General features: G+C 35.8%; 1 protein-coding gene across 7 annotated transcripts in view; it reads left to right on the forward strand.

Moving 5' to 3' along the window:
- Positions 1 to 8,414: 8,414 nt before the first annotated feature.
- LOC119078050 overlaps positions 8,415 to 25,296 on the forward strand; it is a 59,801-nt gene continuing 42,919 nt past the window's right edge. For all 7 annotated transcript variants that reach the window (XR_005087930.1, XM_037185464.1, XM_037185465.1 and 4 more), the window contains exons 1-3: positions 8,415 to 9,178; positions 15,780 to 16,824; positions 21,147 to 23,512. Coding sequence is in view for 6 of the 7 variants with exons in the window: in XM_037185464.1 (XP_037041359.1) it covers positions 15,801 to 16,824; positions 21,147 to 23,512 (3,390 nt within the window). In the remaining variant the exon portion in view is untranslated. The remainder of the gene's footprint in view (positions 9,179 to 15,779; positions 16,825 to 21,146; positions 23,513 to 25,296) is intronic.

Below are 25,296 nucleotides of genomic sequence, written 5' to 3' on the forward strand. Positions count from 1 at the left end.
CATTTCGCATACTGAAGAGCTGGTATTTCGTTTTTTCCATGTTTACGACCATTTTATTCGATTTCACCCAACTTGATAGATTTTCTAGAGCGCAGTTCATAATCGATTCCATCATTGAAATGACGTCTCCGGATACCACGATAGCGATGTCATCGGCGAACACAATTACTTCCACACCAGGTATTGATTTTAGTAGTACGCATAGATCATTCAGCATACAATTGAATAGAGTTGTACTCGAAACAGCTCCTTGTGGTAATCCTTGACCTATGAGTGAGACAATATTAAGTCAAGACCGGATTGGATGCCAAAAGACTCTTGGGGAAATTTTGTTTCGGGCTTATAAAATTTGAAAGTCAATTAATTTAATTTTGCAACATAAAAATTTTTATGACCTTGGGGAATCGCCAGTATGTCCAGTGCGACACTGTATTAAGTGTTTATAGTGTATATATTAGCATACATACATTGACCGCGTAGTGGAAGGAATCGGAAAATTGTCGACATTTCTGTGTTCGTGAATTTGTGAAAATTTTTGCCGTTTAAATTCTAAAATTTTTAAAGAGTCGACACAGACTGACGACATAGTTTTTAGTCAAATGACGGAAAATATAAATCGGTAAAGAAATTCTTCGAAGCTTGTGTTGCTGATGTATGACGATTAAAAACCCAAAACATCCACTTCTTTTGTAAATTTGAGAGTAGGTTCCTCGAGAACAAAAAAAAATTTGATCCAAAAATATTTTTTCATTAGCATGTACGGCCCCTAGTTTACATTTCCGATATCAATCAAAGCTCAATATAAAACGAGCCATCAGAACAGTCGGAGCGTTTGCTGCGACTGAGCCCCGTACAAACCCGTATATCTATTGCGTACGTGACCCTAGTGCGTCTGTCACCCTACTTTGACCGTAAGCCTATGCGCCGGTTAATGAAGTTAAAGTAAAATTATTATGAAATGTGTATATCTTAGAACTTGCGCATAGCGCAATTACGAAGCCCCGTACGACGTTCCTTTCAAATAACACAAAAATTTCAAATAGCCCTAAAATTTTAATTTATTGAGTATAAATACACATAGGGCCTAGTATCGGCCTCAGTCCGAGGATCCAAATTTATTTATTTTTTTCAACTACATTCTATTCGGCCTTTGATTACCTTCCAAATGAAACAAAAAATACGAAAAACGGATGAAATTTGCTCGAGTAATATTTAAAATACGCATAGGGCCCTAGAAGCGGCCTTAGTCCGAGGACCCAAATTTAATTTTTTTTTCAACAACATTCTATTCGGCCTTTGATTACCTTCCAAATGACACAAAAATTACGAAGAACGAATGAAATTTACTCGAGTTCAATGTAAAATACACATAGGGCCCTAGTAGTGGCCTTAGTCCAAGGACCCAAATTTAATTTTTTTTTCAACAACTTTCTATTCGGCGTTCGATTACCTTCCAAATGAAACAAAAATTACGAAAAACGGATTAAATTTACTTGAGTTCTGTGTAAAATACACATAGGGCCCTAGTAGCTTTTCACTTCTAAGGCCCTAACTCACGGTCCACTCACCCGATTTAAAAAAAAACTTTTTTTTCCTGGATTGGTATTGACAATACCTAATACCTATCATTTGCCGTGTCATTTACGTTTCCATCGTTTATTTTGCCATAAATATCACCAAAAGACCTTAAATCACTTAGGTGGCCCTAACTCACGAAGGGCCGACCCGAATATGCTCATCTTCGAACTTGGCCTCACTATTTTGACTATCTTTCAGGGAAAAAAAAAATTTGAAATCGGATTTGATTTACTCAAGATATCGACGTGACAGACAGACCGTCTGCTTCGAATTCCATCAATTACACACGGCATCGTAATCCTATAAGCCCCTTCGTACTTCGTACGGGGCTAAAAACGAAATTCTGTTCACAATTTACTCCAAACTTAAATTTTTGCCTCTCACAGTGACAAGTTGTCAATAGCAATTGTGTAGATCCAGAGTTAATTTCGACTGAATTTTCGTCATTTATTATTAGTTTACGTTTCCTTATAACGAAAACGTAGGTCAACAGCATTTAACTTCATTTGGCCAAAAATGTGCCAATGTTCACGATAAAAGATTTAAACATTTAGAGAATGTCTCGGTCAAAAATAGGTCAACTAAGTATTGCGGCTCTGCATTAAATAAAGACGAAAACATATGACTTTTTTCAAAATTGTGAATGCCGAGCGTTGGCGTAATTTTTTTTCTATATCAGTTCACGATTTTGCAATAGTTCCTGTAAAAAAATAATTTGTGGTAAAAAAAGTCAAAGTCAAAGCTGAACTTGATCAATAAGCAGTCGATTTATTTGGAAATGTGTAGACTTGAAGGATGTAAATTATGTCCAAAAAGACCAATAACACAAGGCAACACTAGGTACACGGATGGTGACATAGTGCGTTGGATAGGTCTTGGTGCCCTGAATATGGAACGCACCTTGGTGTGGTAAGGTATTCGGAACTACTGAGTTCAAATAACAACTCCATTGGTCTCGATCACCTATCTGTGGTTCAGACCAGAAATTTTGTTTGACTTTGTGGGTGAAATTCCAGTATAAGCCCTAAGTCGTCACTGCTTCACAAGCCTTGGCTACAAACTCTGACACGTGATAGATACTCGATTTGATGGCGATCGTACATGTTACTTTATAAATGGGAAAGGCGATCCAAAAAATCTTTCATAACTATGTAAGCTGCATTAGTCACTCACGGAAACAATGTCCGTTTTCCTGTTCTGGCAGGAAAAAAGACATTGTTCCATTGTAAAATCTATTTTTTTCTGGCAGAACAATCGTTTTTTTATATGTATTTGGTGGTTGTTTATAGAATGTCCGTTGTGGATTGCCAGGGACCGTAGCTGTTTGGAAAATCCACAGTTCGAAGATGAAGCCCATTTGCTGAACTGCGACTCTCTTCCGGTCGATTTCGGTGTCCAGCATGCAGATGTACCAGCTTTTCACCTCGTACACCACATTACCAACCTTTGCGTCCGGGAAATATCTACGCCGGTGCTGGTTCTCAGAAACAGTTCAAGAGTTTTCGATAAAACTTGCTGAATAGTTGAATAGTCCATAAGTCCCCCATCCCAACTCACCTATGAAATACGTTCAGCGCCGCCGTGCAAATGTGAATTAATTTGATTGTGAGATTAGGCTGGCTCCGATGATGAGAAATCAAACGAGGACATCAAAAACAACTGAGTGAGTCAATGGAACGAAAATAGATATTTTGATAAGTAAGGCGAAAATGTTAGAATTTTTAAGAATATAATTTCATGAAAATACTGGATATTGGGATATTGGAAATGTGTTTTAAAGGAAAAATTGGTTTGTGTGTGATAACTTGGCCCACTTGAAGAAACCTGTGCAGATTACACAAATCTACAAAATCTTCTAAGGTTTCTCAAAGTGGTATAAGTTATCACCCACAAACCAATTTTTGCTTTAAAGGTAACACATTTTTGTATGCTTTAATGGTTTTACATTTTCGAAAAAGATTGTAGTTCAGAGAAATCATCGAAAAACGAATATTTTTCCGCCTAAATGTAGGCTACAAATATACAAAGGGGTTAGCGCTCTTAAGTATGTGTTCGAAGTTTATACGCGAACGGATTTAGAAACGATACTTTGGCCATGAACCGAAATATTCTCAAAATTGTCGAAAGAGTCGTAAAAAATTGTTACGAAAATTAAATATGGATAAGCTCGAACAAGCTGCCAAAGGGGACAAAATCAAGTTGCACAAATTTTGATTAGTAATAGAATATTGCATATTTCAAATAGGGTAATATTTCAATTCCCGCAACGCACTTCAAGCATGAGTGATACTCTAAATATATAACTGAAACGGGACAGTGCATCAAACAAATTTTGACACTGTAAAAAGAGTGGGGATAAAATTTCATACTAAATAGTACTCTATTTAGCAGCTGTCACTCGAAACACTTTTGCTTGAAGTGCGTTGACTCACAGCATGACATTGAAACAGTGTAAAAATAAAAAAGTGCATGGTACACTGTCGTAATTTATTACTCTATTTGACTTAAGCAACGCACTTCAAGCAAAAGTGCTATTAATGTCAGCTGCCAAATAGAGTACTATTTTATATGAAATTTTATTCCCACTCTTTTTACAGTGTGAAATTTTGTATGAAGCACTGTCAAGTTTCAGTACCCTATTCAGAGTACCACTTTTGCTTGAAGTGCGTTGACTTAAGCAATATTCTACTACTTTGTTTGGTAGGTTCTGGTTTCGTTTTTAAATAATGTTAAAACCATAATTTTGTGGGAATGATGGTAAACTGAAATGATTGACTGTACATAGGTTGTGCGTTTAGATATCTTGCCTTAAAATGTAGGCTACAGACAAAGTCATTGCATTTGGGTTACGCGGCGCTATGTGGAATTGTCTGACATCGGAATTGAGCACGTAACCACTGAGCACTACGGACGGATAGTGACACGTCCAAAGATTTTCTTCGTTTCGAGAAAGATCAAGCCGGCGCGGCGTTAAATCGAATGGAAATCAAAAATACTCTCAAAAACTTTGTATTTTACAACACTACTGCTGGTGTGATTCGGAAATTTTTCACTTGAGTGTCTCCTTTTTCTTTTTTGTTTAAAAAAGATATTTGCTACCGTTTGAAGCAGGTATAAGCTGAGTTTTAGCAGTTGCCATTGGATGTATAGAGTCATAAAGAATAGAAATTCAATTAACTGCAGAGCAGACAAAAATGTACTGACAATTATGCAACGTTCACATCATAAGAGCAATAGTAATGTGCGTTTCTTCGCACAGTATGTAATTTGCCAGTGATTCAACAAATCACACAATTAAATGTAAAAAACAATATGCAGTTTTGCATAAATTTGCATACTTAAATGGAAGAAAATACAACCTTGCATAATGCTGTTGATAAAAAATTTATTTACAAAAAAAATAATTTCTCATTGTGTGTTATAGAGAAGAGCCGAGCTTGGCGTTCGTTGGTTAGTATATTCGGTTGGTAATATATGTTATACCTTCATGGAATAATTCTGCGCACCTCATTGTCTACCTGTTTTGCTCCACTGCGTCCGATAATTTTTTCCATTCAACGATAACACAGAAAAAAAAAACATTTTCCCCCCATTTGTTCGTTTCTTTTTATTATTTCCCACGCAAAGGTCGTAGATCTTTGGATATAAAAATGTAATTTACAGAGAGAAGAACATCAAGACATAAAACATTTTCATTTCATTTATTTTATAATAAATTCGTCGTCGGTGATATTTACTTTATTACACATAATTGTAACTTAAGATACTTGAGAATTTTAGCTATGTCTCGTTTGCAAAATATCTAAAAAGTTGAAGATATTTGTTGCGTCTTCGTTTTTATTTCATTGTTATGTATTCATATTGGTTGGAGTAATATAAATTGATATGGACAAATTACTTATTTAGTGAAAATAATATTTGTCTTACCACCAAAACGATGCGATGGAAGGGTCGACTGAGTATATTGGAATTCATAATGGAGACCATTTTACAAGGTGTCGTCAGTTGTATTGAACTAAAATTAATAAACAAATTTCATTGCCGAAGGTGTCGATGGAAGTAATTGATACGAGGCTTGAAACATTACAGTTTCAGTCGTATGAAGTAGTAGATTAAGTCCCTGTTTATTTCTCAAGTCTAAGAGTCACATAAGGCAAAATATAAATTTCCAAACAATTAATTTTTTTTACTCACTGAGTCCGCGGAAAATGCATTTTAATTCCTGTCCCATGCGAAAATTCATGCCGTAAGTGTGCCTAAAATTTAAATTTCGAGTGAACGAATCGATGCATGCAAAAGTGAACCGAAAAATAAATTTCAACGCTGCGTTAGAAAGACTTGCGTGAGAAAGATTTTGAATTTCGACCGCACTTACGGCGTGAATTTGCCGTTACTGCGAAAATGATCCGTTCATTACACGAAAAATATTTTCGGTTCATTTCACTAGAATTCTTTCGCATGGAACATGCAGTAAACCAGAATATATTGGATGCTGCCACAGCTTCGTTATTCATTACTTCGAAAACAACCTTGTGATACTCGTAAGCCCACTTTTTTGTTTTTGTTTGAGCAACTTACTTCGTGAACAGTTTGTAAAGTTTGTGTATCTGAGCCGAAGGCGAGCGACAGTTACCAAAACTTGTTGCTCCAAAGATACACTTGTGAATTTGCTTTGACTTTGTTGTCTCGCGTAATGAATTACTTCCGCAGCACCTAATATAATCTACTATAAACACTCGTTTTATTAAAGTAGGGATTCATTCCGGACTCACTGAAGTTCAGTGCCTGAACCACCGTGAAACTCGTTTTCAATCAATGACAGTGACAGTAGCGTTAAAAGCCGCTTCTATCTTCTACCTTGGAATTAAAAAAAAAAAAACTCAAGTTGTGTTTTACTGATCTCACATTTTCATTGAAGAGCCGGAAGTTATTGCTTTTCTTTGATTTGTTCGTTTTGATTCTGATTCTTGTTCGCCTACAAATTGCAGCCATTGCAGCCTACAAACACACTATAACTACAGAAATGATGAAGCTTGAGTGAACTTTAGGATTCCATTTGGAATGGTCTGACATGGGATTCGAACCTGGATCATTTTGGTGAAAGGCTAATTTTTAGTCACTCTCATGGCGATCACTCGACCGCATTTAAAACTTTTCTCAAAATCTTTTTACTTCTTGGTTCCCTATAAACGTAGCTTTAAAATAAGCATTTTGTGGAAAAATCTGTAAAAGAAACCTCTCTCAAATAAAAATATCGGAAACCTGCGAAACTTTTTTACCCGGAAAAAGTATTTTCGTCACAAAAAGGATGTGTCTTTTGGGTTTGTTTAATTAGAGTAGACCCTGTATACTAAGACCGTTTTACCAACAATTCACTTTTTGGCATAGACAAGAAACTAAAGGCTAAAAGTGTCGATACCTCTAAAAACTAGACGATTTTCAAAAAATCGTCTTGGGCAAAGCATAGAACATTTTTGAAAATACTTTTTTTGGTCTTAAAATTTTCTTTAGACTTCTCTGAGTCGGAACAGCTAGGTCCAAAAGCTCGGATGGAAAATATTCGAAAATCGAACGACCCTATTGATTAGTCATTGACTCGTAAAATTATTGAGTTCATGTTTCATATAACGTAGTTTTTGAAAGACAGCACACATAATACGTTCCGCTTCCCTGATGAATCGATCATCTTAACCCATTCCAAAAATTTGTTATTACTCATTAGCATACAATAAAAAAATACCTTTTTTTTAACAATTGCGTGATATTATTTTTCTTTTCGTTTGTATAATATAAATATTCTTCTTTTTGACTGAACTAATTTCTGTACACTATATAATCATGATCGCCGTTCTTCAGGACTGAAATACTTTATTTCGGCATATTATATGCGAACATCCTCGCATTTAAGAATGTGCAATAGTATGATGAGCAGCGGTGAACATCCAAGACGAACGTAAACAACTTAAGGTAAAAAAGTGTTTACCTTTGGGTTAAACTCTTTAACCATGCTAACCCAACAGTTCACAGACAGCAACAATTTAACATTCCACGTAAAAAAAATTCAATTGTTTTTCGTTATTAGGTAGATATATGTACATAATAGTGTGCGTGTGGAGTACGACGAGAATAAAATAATAATAAAAAAGAACATAGAAATATATAGACAGGGCGCACGACGACTTCATACATCTATGACAATTTTGAAGGACTAAGTGGTAGTCAAGATATGAGCTTTTGAAGGGCTTTTCTTTCATATTTTAGTGCCAAACTATTCATTGTTCGCCTCTGTACCTATAACGCGATGCTAGTAATTGGTGATCCACGTAACCACAGCTCTGCTAGCAATATAGCAAAATATACACTAACATGAAGTACAAGATTTTACACACGTAGTGATGAGAAATCCATGCCAAAAGTTAAGCGATACCATCGTATGATGTTCATTGTGTGCTTGCAACAGAACCCCGGACTGGCTACTGAAGGGCGCACTGGTGAAATGCAGGAGAAAAAGCTTGAAATGTAGCAAAAGGTGCTTAAAGTGAAGAAAATTGAATGAATTCAGAAAATTTTGGCATCACAAGTTTGAGTGTGAATTCTTCTATAGCTATATCCCTGCGTGACGTAATGCTAATTGCAATCAGTGTACGCACATTCCATACATAAATACAACGCGACGCCCCGACTAAACATTATTTAAAGTGAGACAGAGTCATACTATATAATGGTAAAAAAAAGTTTTGTTTTGAGTTATAGATACCTACTCTTCGATTTTGTTTATGTTAACCGTAGTTACCGTGCCAAGTTAGTTTGTACAAATATGAAATAGTCTTCTATGGTTCAGTCGCGCGATATCAACACAGGTTCTTGTTTATATGTTGGATATAATACGAACCGAAAAGACTATCACCAAAATTCATTTGAAGAAAAAAAGTTTTTGGTTTCATTTATGTCATTTGATCAATTGGTGAGAGGGATACAAAAAAGCGATTATAACTCCAAATGAACTTTTTTTTTCGTCTTCTATTCTTCATTTCATTCACTTCATAAAGACACAATTAAATAAGCATTTTAATAATTTCATTTTTCGCTGAACTAATCAGTTTACATTCAGATACGATGGAGGACGGTCGTGCGGTCGGTCGACAATTCGAATTATAAAAAGTGTGGATTTTTTGTTTGATACTTTTTTAATATTTATATACTTATGCATCGAGGTGATGTTTGGGTTATCATTAGAAAATGTACAGTAATGAATAAATATTGAATTGTTTGAAATGTTTACACAGTGGGTTAACAGTTAAAACAGTTAACAGATGGTGCAAATATATATATATTGTGTTGAGTAAAATTGTTTTTCCAATAAAATGCATGTTCAGTTCATGTGGTATAAAACGAATTAATTTTACATTTTATTATTCAAAAATATAAGTGAGTTTTACGGTCAATCCTCGCTGGATATTGCACTGTAAAGTGTATTGTGTGTGATAAGAGAGTCTTCGCATTGAAGAATATTTATACCGTGTTGTGTAATAGTAAAAAAAATTCTTTTGGATAGCCGCAGCTGTGAGGTGCTCAACCAGCCGCAACGTAAATATTCAAGGTATGCTCAAAATATTAACTTTTTGATGGGTTGATTGAATTGTTGAGTTTTGGTCAAAATTTTATTTGCTTTGCGAAAAAAAAAATCTGGGCTTCATGATCTGAGATATAATATTCAACAGGCAGTCGTTGCCACAAAGTATCGGACTGTTTGACCAAATATTTTTTTGTTATCGGCAAAATACAACAAACAACTATTGAACTCTGTAACGAGTGTTTTGATACAAATAAAGTGAATGTTAACATAAAGTGAAGTAAAAGATTTGCCATTACTAGAATAAGGACAAGGTAAATATAGTGCGGAAGTAATGCCAATGTGTAGGTAGATAATGTCATTCAGATGCGCGGCGTAGCAAATAAGTTCGATGCCAATGACGTCGTTTGACGCCCATCTGATTCGGTTACGGCATTACCTCCTCACTATATTCACCTTGACTAGGGGATATTTCCAAGGTAAATATAGTGAGGAGGCAATGCCATATATAACCGAAAGATGCACGAAACGTCGATACAAACGCCATCTCATCCCTTCGGTAGAAGCAATAAAAAATGGAATGGAAAGTCGGGCCATCTGTTGTGAGATTGTGAAAATATTTTGTGAAATACGTAAATCGTAGTCAACCATTTTAAAAAAAGATGTCATCGGCATCGAACTTATGTGCTACGCTGCGCATCTGAATGGCATTATCTACCTACACACTGTATTTACCTTGGATATTTCAAACGAAAGAAGTAAAAAGACCTCTTATTTACCAATAATTCCATCGATTCCATCACTACATGGAAATAATGTTTTCTTCCCTGGGACCAGTGAAAGTTTCCCAAAAAAAACAGTAAAAATTACTCATGAGCCGGTGAAAATTTCCCGGTAATGAATAATTGAAAATTGATTCCATCCATACATTGCGCGGTGTTTTGTTCAGTAAAGGATACATCTTCCGGAAATAAAATCAGTTCCGAAAAAAATACCAGGAAACTCGGTTCGCGAGTTTACAAATTATTTCCATGATTGGATTCGAATTTATCTGTATAAAATTGGGACCACAATACCTCTCGTAAAATTCAATAATGATATGACGAGGACCATAAACTTACTGTTTGTTAACATATTGTCTTAAAAGTCATTGACTCTTTTTGCGAGATATCACATTTTAGAATCGGCTAACCATCTGTTATCAAAAGCAACAAAAATAATAAACGATTTACACTGGTCATTGTTGACTTACATATAGCAAAATCGGTGGTTTAACAATTGAAGTAAAAGATTTTCTGCGAAGCGTTATACGATACTATAATCAGAACCAGAAGCAGATTCAACTAGCCATTTATATCAGGTTGATTAGAAGTGCACGTCCTGTCGTATGTCACTGTTAACTTCATGTCTATTAGGTTAGGTAAATTTTACTCCAGGCAATTTTTTTCCGGTTGACACAATAATTGGTCGTTAATTACAATCCATTAGCTTAATCTTTAGAAAAATAATAATACGTGAAACCGTTTGTTTTACCTTTCTAGCTATTTTTTTCACCAATTTTTAGCAATCTTGTGTTGTTAATTGTCGTGTGGATTTATTTGTAATAATAAAAAATATTATTGTTGTCGTATAAAATAAAAATTATTTTCATAATAAAACAATTTTCGAATTACTCGCAACGGTATCCCATTTAGATATATAAAGGTATACTTAGCATGAAAGGTTAGAAAATAAACAAAATATTCTCTTGATAAATATTTGCGGTCTCGTGTGTATTTTATGTTAGAAAACTTAAATATAGGACACATTGTTTGTACGGTAGATTATGATGCGGGGACAAAATAAGTAGAACAATTTTTGGAAATAGAATTTTTCGTTTAATATTTTTAGCCCATTCATCGAACATTCACAATTTGGTAATACCTTCTCTACCTGTTCTACCAAAGTCTGTCGAAATGAATATAACCTGTAATATTTACATAATTTTTAAATATATTGCGGTAGTTTGAGGTATGAGATGTCGTTATGTTTAGTAATTTATGTTCAGAGCTTCATTTCTTTTATCCGAATTTTTAATGAATTTATTGTCTCGATGAAAAAATTTCTTAGAATATAAGCCGAAGATAATGGGAATGTTTAGAGTATCTTTGATGCCTGTCACGTTCTGTCTTGTCACAACAGGTAAAAGAAGTGCCTTAGAGAAAATATTATCTAAAATTTCATTTGCTCGGATTTTTAAAAATTTTCTTGAAATGCTTTCAAGAAATTATAGAGAATCCATCGAAAGTATTTCCTTTTACCTTTCACATACATCAGACTTACTTTTATTATTGAATCTATAACTTCATTTGATCTAGTTATTTTAGCGAAATTGATTTCAAATCTTGTACTTCAATTTTCTTGAACATGATTTTTGTTATATAAGAACACATTAGTCAGAGCTTGTCGTTTATTCCTGAATTCGTTATCAGTAACATATGGTAGTCGTTCGAAGTGGATTTATCTTTGATGATTTTAAAGATTTCGGTAAATCAACAGTACCTAATACGTAATTATATTCAGAACGCTTCAATCAGTGAAACAAGTTGTTACAAAAAGTTGTATTCTTTGACGAAATTGGCCATAACAACATTTCTTTTGCAATAGCGTACCAACCCTCTGACAAGAATGAGTCTTCGGACACGGGACACCTATTGTTCTCAATTTTTGATTTCTATAATATTTTGTCAATGGCGCCCTGGCGTGTTAATACGCAGGTAAAGCGACTGATCTTACAAAAAAAAATCTGAAATGTTTGCATGGTCAATAGATCAGATCCGAACTCAAGAGTGTGGGCCGTAAACCTACTCTGACTTAGACTTACATCAGTATAGTTGAATTGAACGTTCTCACAAACAAACAAAACCATCATTTAAAAAGGCAAAAATCTTTAATTTAATCGCATGGTACTTTCAAGTAGCACAACCAAATATATCCAAATTCCTAGCATATCTTCCTCCGTGATCGATGGTCAGATATTCAAAATTTTGTTCAGAAAAAAAAAATTTAATCAAATGAACTCGGAACAATCAAACTATTTAGTGTGCCATTCACCTGTATCTGTTGAACAATCTATGTTATATAAGACGATTTATACATACACACAGGTGACTGAAACCAATTCCATCGTCAACCAAATGAACCATTGCCGTACATAATATACTGGTTAAATGTGGAAAAGTGTTGTTGTAGAATATGAAGAAATAATACACCGAATGCCGTTATACACTCCATAAAGAACGCTAAACGTGTGTTCGATTTTTTTTTTATCTCTTTGGAGGAAAATACAAATTAAATTATACCAAATACGGTTTATGATAAAACGACGAAGAAGATATTTAAAACTGGTTTTTTCGGATATGAACACGTTGTTCGTGAAACTTTTTCTGCTATTGTTGATGGTGATTTGCCATGGAAGATTTAATGGTGAATTATACTGACAATGGTGTCGAAAAGAATTAGTTATGTACAATTTCATGGAGTTTTTTTTTTACTCGCTTCAAATAGATTGGAATTGAAGAAACTGAAAAAAGTGACACTTCGATGTGTGGGTGTAATTTCTCGGAATGATTTAAATTGGAACGTTATTGCGTTCGGATTGATTTGAATTTGATGGGCTGGTTTTCGATTCACTTTAAATCATCATAAACTTTCGTAGTGAATTGGATTGTAGAATACTTTAGGTTAATACAGGTCAATCCTAAATTCGTCGCTTTGTTTGTTGTTGTTGCCGCTAAAAATTAACCTGTTACGGACTGATATGACGTTGCGTTGTAACGATAACGACTTCAGGAATAAACGAAGAGCTGCCACTGATGTGGTCTTATATAGTGAGACAAATGAAGTAACAGATTTTAAATCAATATCTTATATATCAATCAATCAATCAATCAATACTTAATAATGAAGTAATAGATGCTGTAGTAAACCTGCGGATATGCTCGCCTTTAGTCAATCAATTAAACTAGATTGCTAACACTCATGCACTAATGTTTCTAACGTCAGAAGTCCTGACCTGTAATGATATCTCAATAGACCAGTGTGATGCACTGTGTCACGCACGTCACTTTAAGACCTGTGCCATATATTAGATATAGCAGCAACTAAAAAACGAGCCATCAGAACAGTCGGAGCGACTGCTGCGACTGAGCCCCGTACAAACCCGTATATCTATTGCTAAACAGCCTCGATGAAGCGCTTCATCGAGGCTGTTTATCTATTGCGTACGTGACCCTAGTGCGTCTGTCACCCTACTTTGACCGTAGACCTATTGCACCCGTAAACGTAGTTGAAGTCAAATTATTATGTAATGTGTACATCTTAGAAATTGCGCATAGTGCAATTACGAAGCCCCGTACGACGTTCCTTTCAAATAAAACAAAAATTTCAAATAGCCCTAAAATTTAAATTTATTTAGTATAAATACACATAGGGCCTAGTATCGGCCTCAGTCCGAGGATCCAAATTTATTTTTTTTTTTCAACAACATTCTATTCGGTGTTCGATTATCTTTCAAATGAAACAAAAATTACGAAAAACGGATGAAATATACTCGAGTTATATGTGAAATACACATAGGGCCCTAGTAGCGGCCTTAGGCCAGGGACCCAAATTTAATTTTTTTTCAACAACATTCTATTCGGCCTTTGATTACCTTCCAAATGATACAAAAATTACGAAAAACGGATTAAATTTACTTGAGTTCTATGTAAAATACACATAGGGCCCTAGTAGCTTTTCACTTCTAAGGCCCTAACTCACGGTCCACTCACCCGATTTTAAAAAACTTTTTCTTCCTGGATTGGTATTGACAATACCTATCATTTGCCGTGTCATTTACATTTCCATCGTTTATTTTGCCATAAATATCACCAAAAGACCTTAAATCACTTAGGTGGCCCTAACTCACGAAGGGCCGACCCGAATATGCCCATCTTCGAACTTAGCCTCACTATTTTGACTATCTTTCAGGGAAAAAAAAATTTGAAATCGAATTTGATTTACTCAAGACAAGATATCGACGTGACGGACAGACGGCCCAAATTTTTATTGCGGATTCGTCATCTATGAACATAGGCAAACACTTTGCCCTTACCATCTGCTTCGAATTCCATCAATTACACACGGCATCGTAATCCTATAAGCCCCATCGTACTTCGTACGGGGCTAAAAACGCACTTTGGGAACTTAAATGTATGCTCTCGATTTAAGCGGTGTATGGTCATACATTTCACACCCCAGAAAAGCATACCAATGGAGCTAACAACGATTTTAAATCTGAGTGGCAACACTCAATCGCAGACGTCGTGTAGAAGGATCCTAATGAGGATAAGCCTAGTGTATATCTCGGCAAGTTAACTCAAATTTTCGGATTTTCGGAACTTCTCAGAATTTTAAGATGATTATGATATTTGTCGGATGTGTCTTTTTTAACGAAGGCGATCTGGGAAGGTTTGCTAAAGAACATTTTAGAGGTCGCATGAACAATCATATCTGATTATGAGGAATATTCGAGAAAGAATTTAGCCCAAAATAACGTAGCCAGTCTACGGTATTGACAAGGACTTTCACATATAGTCATATCTTTCTACGACATAAATTTCATTTGTTCCTAACAAATGGGTTCAATGTTTTGAGACTTTCGCACTACGTAAATTATTTTAAAAATGGTTGAGATCCAGTAGAGCATATTTTTCAACACATAAAGTTACAGCTCCACAATATTCTTGGCAAATATACTTTTCATGCGATTACTGTACTCTCCGCATCAATCTTCATAATGATTTTTTATATTTTATCCAAATTTAAACAGATTTCTGAAAAGAATGAAAAACAATGTTGGATATGCTTGAAATTTGCATGTGTTTTCTATCTTAGACGATGATGATCGTTTAAGATGATTAAATTGAATAGATATAATCCCCCTCGAAATGGAAGGTATATTTTCAGAAAAATATTTCGCCAAATTAGGGTATTGAAGGTATTGAAGCTTCGTGCCCAACAATACCAAAATTAATTGACTTTATTAATATACCTTCCAGACAATCCGCTATTCATACCCTCTTCATGGCCTCTTACACAACGTATTATTGCTATCGCAACGGTCAAAATAAATGAAATTACAGTGAATAGGAGAGGACTGAAAATAATCCTTTTAAGAGTTTTATGTCTGGCTATAAATAGTTTAGCAGAGTTCGAATGTCAGACATTTCCCCAGCTACTGTTTCTTCTTTTCTTCTAACAGAAAACCATTATCCATATCGAAGAAAATTTTATTCAAAATATTCCTATTTCGACATGTGCATAAAATACGAAAACAACAATTCGTACGTTGACTCTTCGATACATAAAACGGATGGCGCTAATAACATATCATCAGCTTCTACCTACAGCATTTATGGTTTGATATTAACCGTGTGGTATAATATTACATAGGAGAAAATAGAATTGTCACAAAAAACATGCTGTTGTAACTGTTTGATTGATATAATTGATAGTTGTTCGGTACATGCCAGCAACGATGCTAAGCTTTCACATTTATGAAACCATTAAATTTTTTTTTGTACAAATTTGTTCTCTCTATCCACAGACACAATATCAGTCATGCAATATGTCAGCCATTCGAAGAGAACAACAAAATACGTCGCCAGACTATTGGCAAAATTGCCAAGATATTCAAAATTTAACCAGCGATCGAGTTCAGTCACCCAGTTCGCCAGACAAAAATATTGAATTTGTTTACTTGCCAAAGACAACGCAATCACCAACGATCGTTGGCGTTGCCATTAAGCGTTCGTTGAAGGTATCGGACGAGTCCGGCCTTGAACTTTTAGACAAGCTTCAGAAAACTGTGCTAAGTCATTGCGCTCCAATTGCTTCCACAAACGAAATCATTGATGCAAATGATGAATTCTTTGAGTGCAATTCCAATTACCACACCGATGAAGATATTACCATCAACAACGTAAATAACAATGAACCGAATGCAGATCAGCTACAACATGAAGACGAATTTAACTGTGAGAATGAAAATCGTTACGGTTGTGATTCGCTGAAAAATTTATTTTGGAATAAATTGATAGCAACGGAACGTATTGCAGACGATATACACGACCGGACGAATGTAAAAAACTTTGAAAATATCATCAATTTGTTGAACGATGACAATGAAAGTGGTGGCAACATCGGTGGTGGTGGTGGTGGTGGTAGTGGTGGTCGTATCAAAATAAACAATGGAATTGATGATGGCGAAAGAAAATGTAATCGAGGCAAGAATGTTGTTGATAAACAAAAAATGGCCGGAAGTAGTAAAGACATTATTGTTGTGCGACACGAATGTGAAGTGACAAATAATAATATCAACGATGAAAACCGTAATTCAAGCCATAGTGGTGCAGATGGGGTCATGGTACCGTTGGTGGTGGTTGGCAATAGTGAGGAATCAATAGTTGGCAATAGTCGTGACGTTGAACGGAACGTGTTTTGTGAACGTATAGAACAACAAGACAATGGATGGTTGAATTGTGAAAATAGATTTTCTGTGAAAAATAGCGTGACGGTTGATAGTGACGGTAATTGTGCTATTAAGGAAATCGATTGCGATACTTTCAATAATGGATGTCATCATGACAAAGGTAAATATGAAATTTCAATGCGACGAAAAAGTGCTTACGATTTATGTACATTGAATTCTATAGTCTGATGCCTTACCTTTTGTAAACCCATTTCCTACATCAATGTATAGCAATGTAGAGTGTAGTGAATACTTTGAACTAAAGAAAGGATAAACGGTGTTCTCTTATTAATCGCTAAATGCATATTCGGTGTCTTTTATGTCGATTTGAGTTCGACGATTCCTTTATAGACTGAGAGCCACTGTATATATTAGTCTGGCCAAGCGGTTTCGAACATTACGAAGTTACTACTTTGAGTTGAGTGTAGTAGAGAGTGGAGTGGACTAAGAGGAATTTAAGGAGAGTAAGACTAGAAAGAAACACATGGACTTTAGGTGGTGTACAAATCGTGCGTGTGATAGATTCATTTTGACATTATTTCCAGTCAAATTACATTCTTTGGTGCTTGCCAGTTCCTATATTCGCGAAAATATTTTCACGAATTTTCTCAAATTTTCGCGATTTTCTCCAATTTTCACACAAAAAACTTTTTGGCGAAAGTTCATCGTGAAATAACAAAATTTCGAAATTTTTCAAATCTATTGGGAATTTTCAGTAATATAAAGAATCTTTCATCGCGGGCTAATCATACGTTATCTGCTGAAAGTCAAATTCATAAATTTTACATCAAACACTAGGCGATGCATTGAACAAATGAAGTAACAGATCTAATCACGAATAGCGATATGCCGTTTTTAAAGGGCTAACTGTGTTGATGTTGTTTGTTTTTCAAAATAATAAAAAAAAACTCCATTGGAAACTGAATAAAATATCAAAATTCATCGTACCCTGCGGCTGTTATAACATTTACCTATATTCAATACGAAATGTAAATGTAAATGGGTGGAACGAATGGATTTTTTTTGTTATTGTGTACACAACATTGCATTTTTGGGATAAGTGATGCATTAAAATTTCAATATTTTCGCAATTTAAAGTCCAACTTTCCGAGAAATTGATGCAGCATTGCTATATAGTTCTATGCAGCAGTTTAGCTTTCGTGAAATTGTATTTAAAATTCGATTTCGTAATGAAGTTTTTGATGAAAATGTTGGTAATTACGTTAATGATGCTAATAAAATAATCCTGCTCCTTCAAGGTAATCCCGATTTTTTAGTAGAATTTTCATCTCGGTTTTGAGTGCAAATTTATAATTTCAGTTTCTTCATTTAAAAATAAAGTTTGTTAATCGTTCTTATGAACAACGGATTGAAAAATATATTAATTACCCAACAACGTACATAAAATAGTTACATAAATCTGTGACTTCCTCTGTTGAAAGTTTCAGTTAGTGCTTGAAACCTAAGAGTAATTATACCTAGAGAGTAAGACCTTTCGACCACTGTTTCGATCGGTGAGAAAATTAAATACGTCTTTTGACGTTTTGCATTAATATGTAGTTCAAAATTCCATTTCTCATCAGGCCATGGCGACAGTGGTACTCGATACAGTGCTCATTGCACCTTGTATCTATAAAAGAATCACCCACGTTACATGAATACGTGCGACTTATGAAGTTAAAAAAAAAAACTCGCATAAGTTTAACGCGTCTGTACGATACTTAGTATACCTAGAAGAAATTTAGAAAAAAATTACGTAAAATATGTGGTCCCAACATAAAATACGAAATGTTTATTGGTTCATTGGCCCATTTTTGTCGTCGGTGACGATAACAATTATCTGTTTCTTATAGCCTGAAATTGAGCGTTTTCATCACACAAAATCTCTCTATTGTGTTCATTTAAGAATCATGTGGCAGGTAAATGATTTTCCATAGCAGTTTTCAAGGCCCGTCATTGGGAAATGACAGGACAGTTTCCCGAAAATATATGGAAAATTTTATCACAAAAATTCACCGAAAAGATTCAAAGAAACTCACCCTTGATGCTTTCCATTGGATTCGTGCACCGTCTCTTTATGTCCCCAAGGCATATTTAAACACTAAAACACTTTTTACTCGATGCAAAAACAATTTTTTTTTTGTTTTGTCGCAATAAAACACAGAAAATATTTCGACACAACTGTGACACTCCGCTATTATAAGGACTAGAATGAATATTTGCTGTGTTCACTTCGGCGGTAAAATATTTTCATTTAAAAAAGTCGCCGACACTTCAACGATGGTAGACATTTATTAAAATTGTAACCTCTCCCACTTCTTTAGTAAGCTAACAAGACTTCGCTGAGTCTAATTATGCCATCTCTTCGAACAAAAATATCGGCTGAGGTCGAATAATTCTCCGCTGAGCTTTACCAACCTCCGCTGAGCTCTAATAATTCTCCGCTGAGCTTTGACAAACCTCTAATGAGTTCTAATAATTCTCCGCTAGGCTTCAGTAAGAGTCCGTCAGGCCTTAGCACGTTGTAGTAAGGCAATGAAGCTAAGCGAACACTCAATAAGCATCAGCGGATACCTAGTAAGTGTTCGCTATGATTTAATAAAACTCCATTTAGCTGTGGTAGATCTCCGCTGAGTGTCCGATTCGCTCCATTAAGCCTTCCTGCAACTTGCTTAGGCCTAACGGACACTTCCTGAAGCTTACCGGAGAATTATTAGAGCTCAGCGGAGAATTATTAGAACTCAGCCGATATTTGTATTCAAAGAGGTGGCATAATTAGACTTCGCGAAGTCTTCTTAGCTTACTAAAGAGGAACGAACATTTATTTACGCTCAGCGCAGTCTTACGAGAGGCTAAATTTTTAATAAATGCTCTCCCATCGTTGAGAGAATGTCCGCTGAGCTCTCGTAAAGCTTTAAAAAATGGTCGATGATTATTATTAAATGTATACGCTACCCTTTGTCAACCGTTTGATGATTGTTTTAAATGTCCGCCACTTTTTTGAATGAAAATATTTTACTGCCGAAGTGAACACAGCAAACATTGATTCTAGTACTTATAGTAGCGGAGTGTCACAGTTGCGTCGAAATATTTTCTGTGTTTTTGTCGAGTAAAAAGTGTTTTAGTGCTCAAATATGCCTTGGCGACCTAAAAAGACTATGCCCGAATACAATGGAAAGCATAAGAGGTAAGTTTCTTTGAATTTTTTCGGTGAATTTTTGTGATACAATTTTACATACATTTTCGGGAAACTGTCCTGTCATTTCCCAATGACGGGCCTTAGATCTATAACAATATTTTCCAACACAGATGACTGATCCGTATACGATCAAAGCTTATAGGAGGTTAGGATAATTGGGCTAAATCCGCAACAGTTAAATTGTATTTTGATGAAAGATACTACTGCCTATGTATTATGCTGTATTCGTGGGAAGGAACACCAAACTAAGAATCGATTTTATTGACGAAGTCTCAATAAGAATATTAGAATTGACCAATCTCCTTCCGTGGTGTAATACTTACTTACTTAGCAGCCTTTGTCAACACAAGCGGGTTTTGGCTGACTCTTCTAACTTACGAGACGTAATGGATTTTCATTGATATTTTACAACCCTTGGGTTGTGACGTATATGAATTGGGAATGATAGTGAAAAGTCACGTTTACGTGTAATTTTATTGACCTTCGGCTTCGCCTGAGATCAACAAAATGTACAACGTAAACTCTTTGTTCCTACTTATGTAGATGACTAATAAAATTTAGATTGCAAAAGTTCAACTGATCTTACATTTAAATTAAACAAATATGCCAAGTGTTCCCGCCTCGAAAAGCTATAAAACTTTCAACACTTTCCGAATAACTACTTTACAAAGGCAGTAAATTTCTCAGCGAATTTTCCTTAATTATCTTAGCATACTGGTAAGATGCAATGAAAATTCAAAACTTTTGATTGTCGTTGGATTTGCATATATTATAGCAAGCACCGTGAGGAAAGTACACTGGCATATGGACAGGTTTTCTTTATAGATTCGAATTCTGAAGCAGTATCTGGTAGTTGATATTCTACAAACTGTTTCATCGACTTGATTATATGGAGGTGTGATCCGAAATTAATGGCTTACCGTTTTGTAGATGGTATCTAAATTTTTTCAAACACTATTGTATATCAATCGTATACCGACTTTTTTACGATACAGATAATGTTCTTCTAACAGGACAAGTAATTCTTTTCCCTTTCGCCATTCGTAAAATATCAATGAAATCCCATAAATCAACCATTTAATGGATGATATTCATGCAATCCACTCCCCGAAAGAACAGAAAGGAATATTCTTTGTATAGCATCATTCATTATCCCTCCCGTTCCATTTTCTATCCCGTCTACAACCGAACTCTACCGTTCGACTTATACATAAACAATTAATTGAATCCTTCAATCTTTGCAGAAAATGCTCATTCATTCTACGAAGAAAATGTAATTAAGTCGACGTCAATAGAACCAACATCGATCCACAGCTACGATAACAGTCTGATAAATGCCACACCATCTGAGCGTGATGTATCGCAGACACCAACTAGTCCAACACTGGGTCCCAAAGGCAATGACTACGTAAATCATACTGAGTGCAATAACGAAGTGTACTCAGAGCAAATAAATGTTTGCTTCAAGTGTAACAATGTCTGCAATAACATTGATAGTGCACATAATATTGCCAACGACATTCTAAACACCGAAACGGTCCAGTGCGCATCCACGTCTCATACATCTGAACGAAATGTAGATGGTAACCTGAACCTTCTTTCAACTGACACGGCTACCATCGTTCCACATAACCCATGCATTGCAATTTTATGTGGCGCATGTGCACAACAGGTCACCACCAACAATACTTCGTACGAAAATCGTCAACGGAATAAATCGATTCATTCACACGAACAAGTTGAAAATATTAGCCAGGACATCGTCGTTATTGGTGGCGAGACACAATCGCGAGGTAACAGAGCAGACAGTTTGCGGACAGCATTGAAGATTGATGTTGTCGATGTGATACCAGCGATAGACATTAATCAGCTGAACCAAATTAACGTTCAGGATGATGTTAAGTTGAAGAATTTAAAAAATCTGTGCCACTTTCTACATCTACAAGGTCAAAATAAACACCAATTTGTGGAACAAGGTGTTCAAGTACCCTCAACACCCTCAAAGTGCAACGAATCCAGTCCAATAAATTGCCATCAATCGAAAAATGATGGAAATGAAACCAGCAATAAGCAATTTACATTAAACGAATTGTGTAGTGATAGCAAAAGCAGCTGTAAATCGGACCACATTGAATCAGCTTCAAACAGTGTCGATAACAATTGTGTTCGCAACGAAAGCTTCATTAAGTGCTTAACGAGCCACTCGGACGAGTGTAATAACCTTGTGTCGGTAGAAGAGTCATTGTGTGAAAAAACAGAAGAAAATCGATTAGGTGCTTTGCATTGTACCGAAAACAATAAGAAAAAGGATATCAGTGAACAGTGTCATATAAGTGGCTCACATGTAAATAACGATACAAAGCATGAACATCGACAGTGTTCGCCAAATTGTGAAAATTTCGAGGCCAGTAATCGGTTAAGACGTCTGGAAAATCGGTTCAAAGATTTAGCATTTACGAAAAAGTTACTACAACATCGCGAAGACCCATCTGTTGTCGAAAATTGGTCTGAAAAATCCACGTTACATTGTTCGGTCACAGATGAACATCATAGTACATCGGATACGGTACGTTGTGCGTCGTCTCAGCTATTGATCGATCCACCAACATCCACAATAATCTCCAATTACGACCATTCATGCTGCAGAAGTTCCATTAAAGAAGTTGAGTGGAAAGTTGGCAGAAACGAACAGCAAAGCAAATACACACCACACCACCACCGTCGTCCGACTAACGGCAACGGGAATGGTATTGACACTTTTTCATCTTGCGATAAATGTGGAGGAAAAATACAACAGCGACTGAAACCACACACAACATATGATAACAATTTAGACGATACTCAACAGCACCATCAAAAGGAGTTGTTCAGCATATCACCGACAAAGGGACAATTATTGTCTGTTGACGAAAGCAATTTCAAAAGCAACCCATCAACGTGTAAAAAGGATTTTTTAAATGAAAACAGGAACGATGAATCCGAGCTAAATGGGAATGTGGTGGGTGAGCAAATAATTTCAGATACGCTCGAGTCAACAGCCGATTCAGAGGAAATTTCGAAATTATTTTTTGAACAAGATATTAGTAAGAGTGAGATTGATGACGATAAAAGTGAGAACAATGTCACATCTGCGACAAACAGTTTAAAAACAATTTTGCAGGGTGGTGATTTGCACACAAATTGTGAATTTGATGTACGCCACTTACAAGACTATTCAACCCAATTAGGCCGTGTATTCGAGTGTTACGATGAATTAGACTTTGATTCAAACGAGGACGATGATTGCAGTTCGTCGTCGTGTGATTGTTCTGTAGAACCAATTGTGCCCTCGGTCGTATCGTATTCAACTATGCGAGAGACAATTGGACCGTTGCGGGGTTTGCTAAAAAATCCGAATCGGGCGGCACCGGTGCGGAAAAATCGCGTTGTGTTTGATGAGACTCGTAATCAGTTTTTCGATGCCGATTACATTATTCTAATTCGCGAAGATTGCCAATATGACGAAGAGGACGAAGAGCCGTGTACGTGTGGTGAACATGAGCTGGTACGGCTCTGCTGTGAAGAGAATTGCCAATGTACAGGCTACAGTGAGGATAATCGAACGCCACAGGTAAGACAGACAAATTTTCAATCAAAATTTTTGTTGATTTTTTCCCCCCGACGATTGATTTAGATTTACTGTCTACTGATATGCCGTCGTAAATATTGATTTCCATGGGCCTAATAAATTCCATCTATTTGACGCCCTTTTGTCGAAGGGGTAATGACTTTTTAATCTGTTTATTTTCTTGGCTGCCGAACTTCGAACTTTTTCAGGAAAGCGAAAAAGTAAATTTCGTCTCGATTGTTGTGTTGTTTGCGAAAACACAACGAGAATCGGTTGTCTCAGAGACGTAAAATTTTTTCTCAAAAATAACAAACATCTTCCACTGAATGTTGAGAAAGTAAAATAAAGAAAACAAGAATCGTCTTTCGGGATTTGACTGTAAAGCATAACGAAGACACCCTGGCAAAAGCCGCAGGTTCAATATTACATTTCGTCTTCCATCAAATGTGGGAAAAACCGAATTGATTTCTAATTTGATTTCAAAAGTAAATTTGAAAAGGGGAGAAACATGCAAACGACCATTTATTGGATAACACGTATGGAAAGAGGAAGAGAGATGCTTGTGCGTACCAGTTAATTGAATTCAATTTTGTTGTGTGCTTTATATAATTCTGCGATATGTCGCCCCATTTCACACCTGTATGCACAGATGCAAATCGATTATTAGTCAATTACAATCATTTTCCAATTTTCGAAGGGATTTCTGATCGTGTCGCATTGTTGGTTCTCGTGCATCGGTAGATTTCAAATTTTAAAAGCCAGTATTGTAGGGGTGATGAAAAGTCATGCACGGGACCTGTACTGAATCACTTAGAAACTGTCCTTTTAGAATTTTTCATCACCCCGACAAAACTGGGTTTTAAAATTGAAATCTATCGATGAACGAAAAGAGGGATTCTTCTGTAAAACAGCAGACCGAAATCGTACGCATTTTCCATTGGAATTTTTTATGTGTGCCCAGTAAGGTAGAAGCTAAAACCACTTTCAAAAAAATTCTTCGAAGCTTGTGTGGCTTGTGTGAAAACATGCACTTTTCTTACAAAAATTTCTCCAGTGACACGAACCGGACAGGGTCTTGTGGGGTGTCATTAGAAAGGTAATTGTATGTACTTTCGGGGTAAATAGGGTCTTAATGGGTATAAAATTCATCCACACTGAGATATGTGCAGTTGTAGTTTTCAACCGAAAAAAGTCTGAGAACTTACACTTTTCTTACAGAAATTTGTCGAGGTACACGAAACGTCCATGGTCGTGTGTGGTATCATTAGAAAGGTAATTGCATTTTCTTCCAGGACAAATAGGGTCTTATGGGGGTTTAGAAGCATCTACGATGAAATATGAGAAGTTGAAATGTTTAAACGGTTATATTTCATCGTAGATGGTAGCTAACTTCCGTAAGACTGTACTTCCCCTGAAAGTACATGCAATTACCTTTCTAGTGACACCACTATGTGGCTATGTCTAGTGACTATGAACGTTTTGTGTACCTCGAGAAATTTCTGTAAGAAAAGTGTAAGTTTTCAGTCTTTTTTTGGTTGAAAACTTCAACTGCAAATATCTCAGTGTGGATGAATTTTAAACCCAACAAGCACTAGTTGCCCCGAAAGTACATTCAATTACCCTGTACGGCTCGTGTAGCTGGAGAAATTTTTGTAAGAAAAGTGCATGTTTTCGGTTTATTATCACCTCACACTAGCCACACAAGCTTCGAAGAATTTTTTGAAAGGGGTTTTGGCTTCTACCTTACTGGGCACATATAAAAAATTCCAATGGAAAATGCGTATTTT

The sequence above is a fragment of the Bradysia coprophila genome, unplaced genomic scaffold, assembly GCF_014529535.1.
Source record: "Bradysia coprophila strain Holo2 unplaced genomic scaffold, BU_Bcop_v1 contig_24, whole genome shotgun sequence".
In the NCBI taxonomy this organism is placed as follows: Eukaryota; Metazoa; Arthropoda; class Insecta; order Diptera; family Sciaridae; genus Bradysia; species Bradysia coprophila.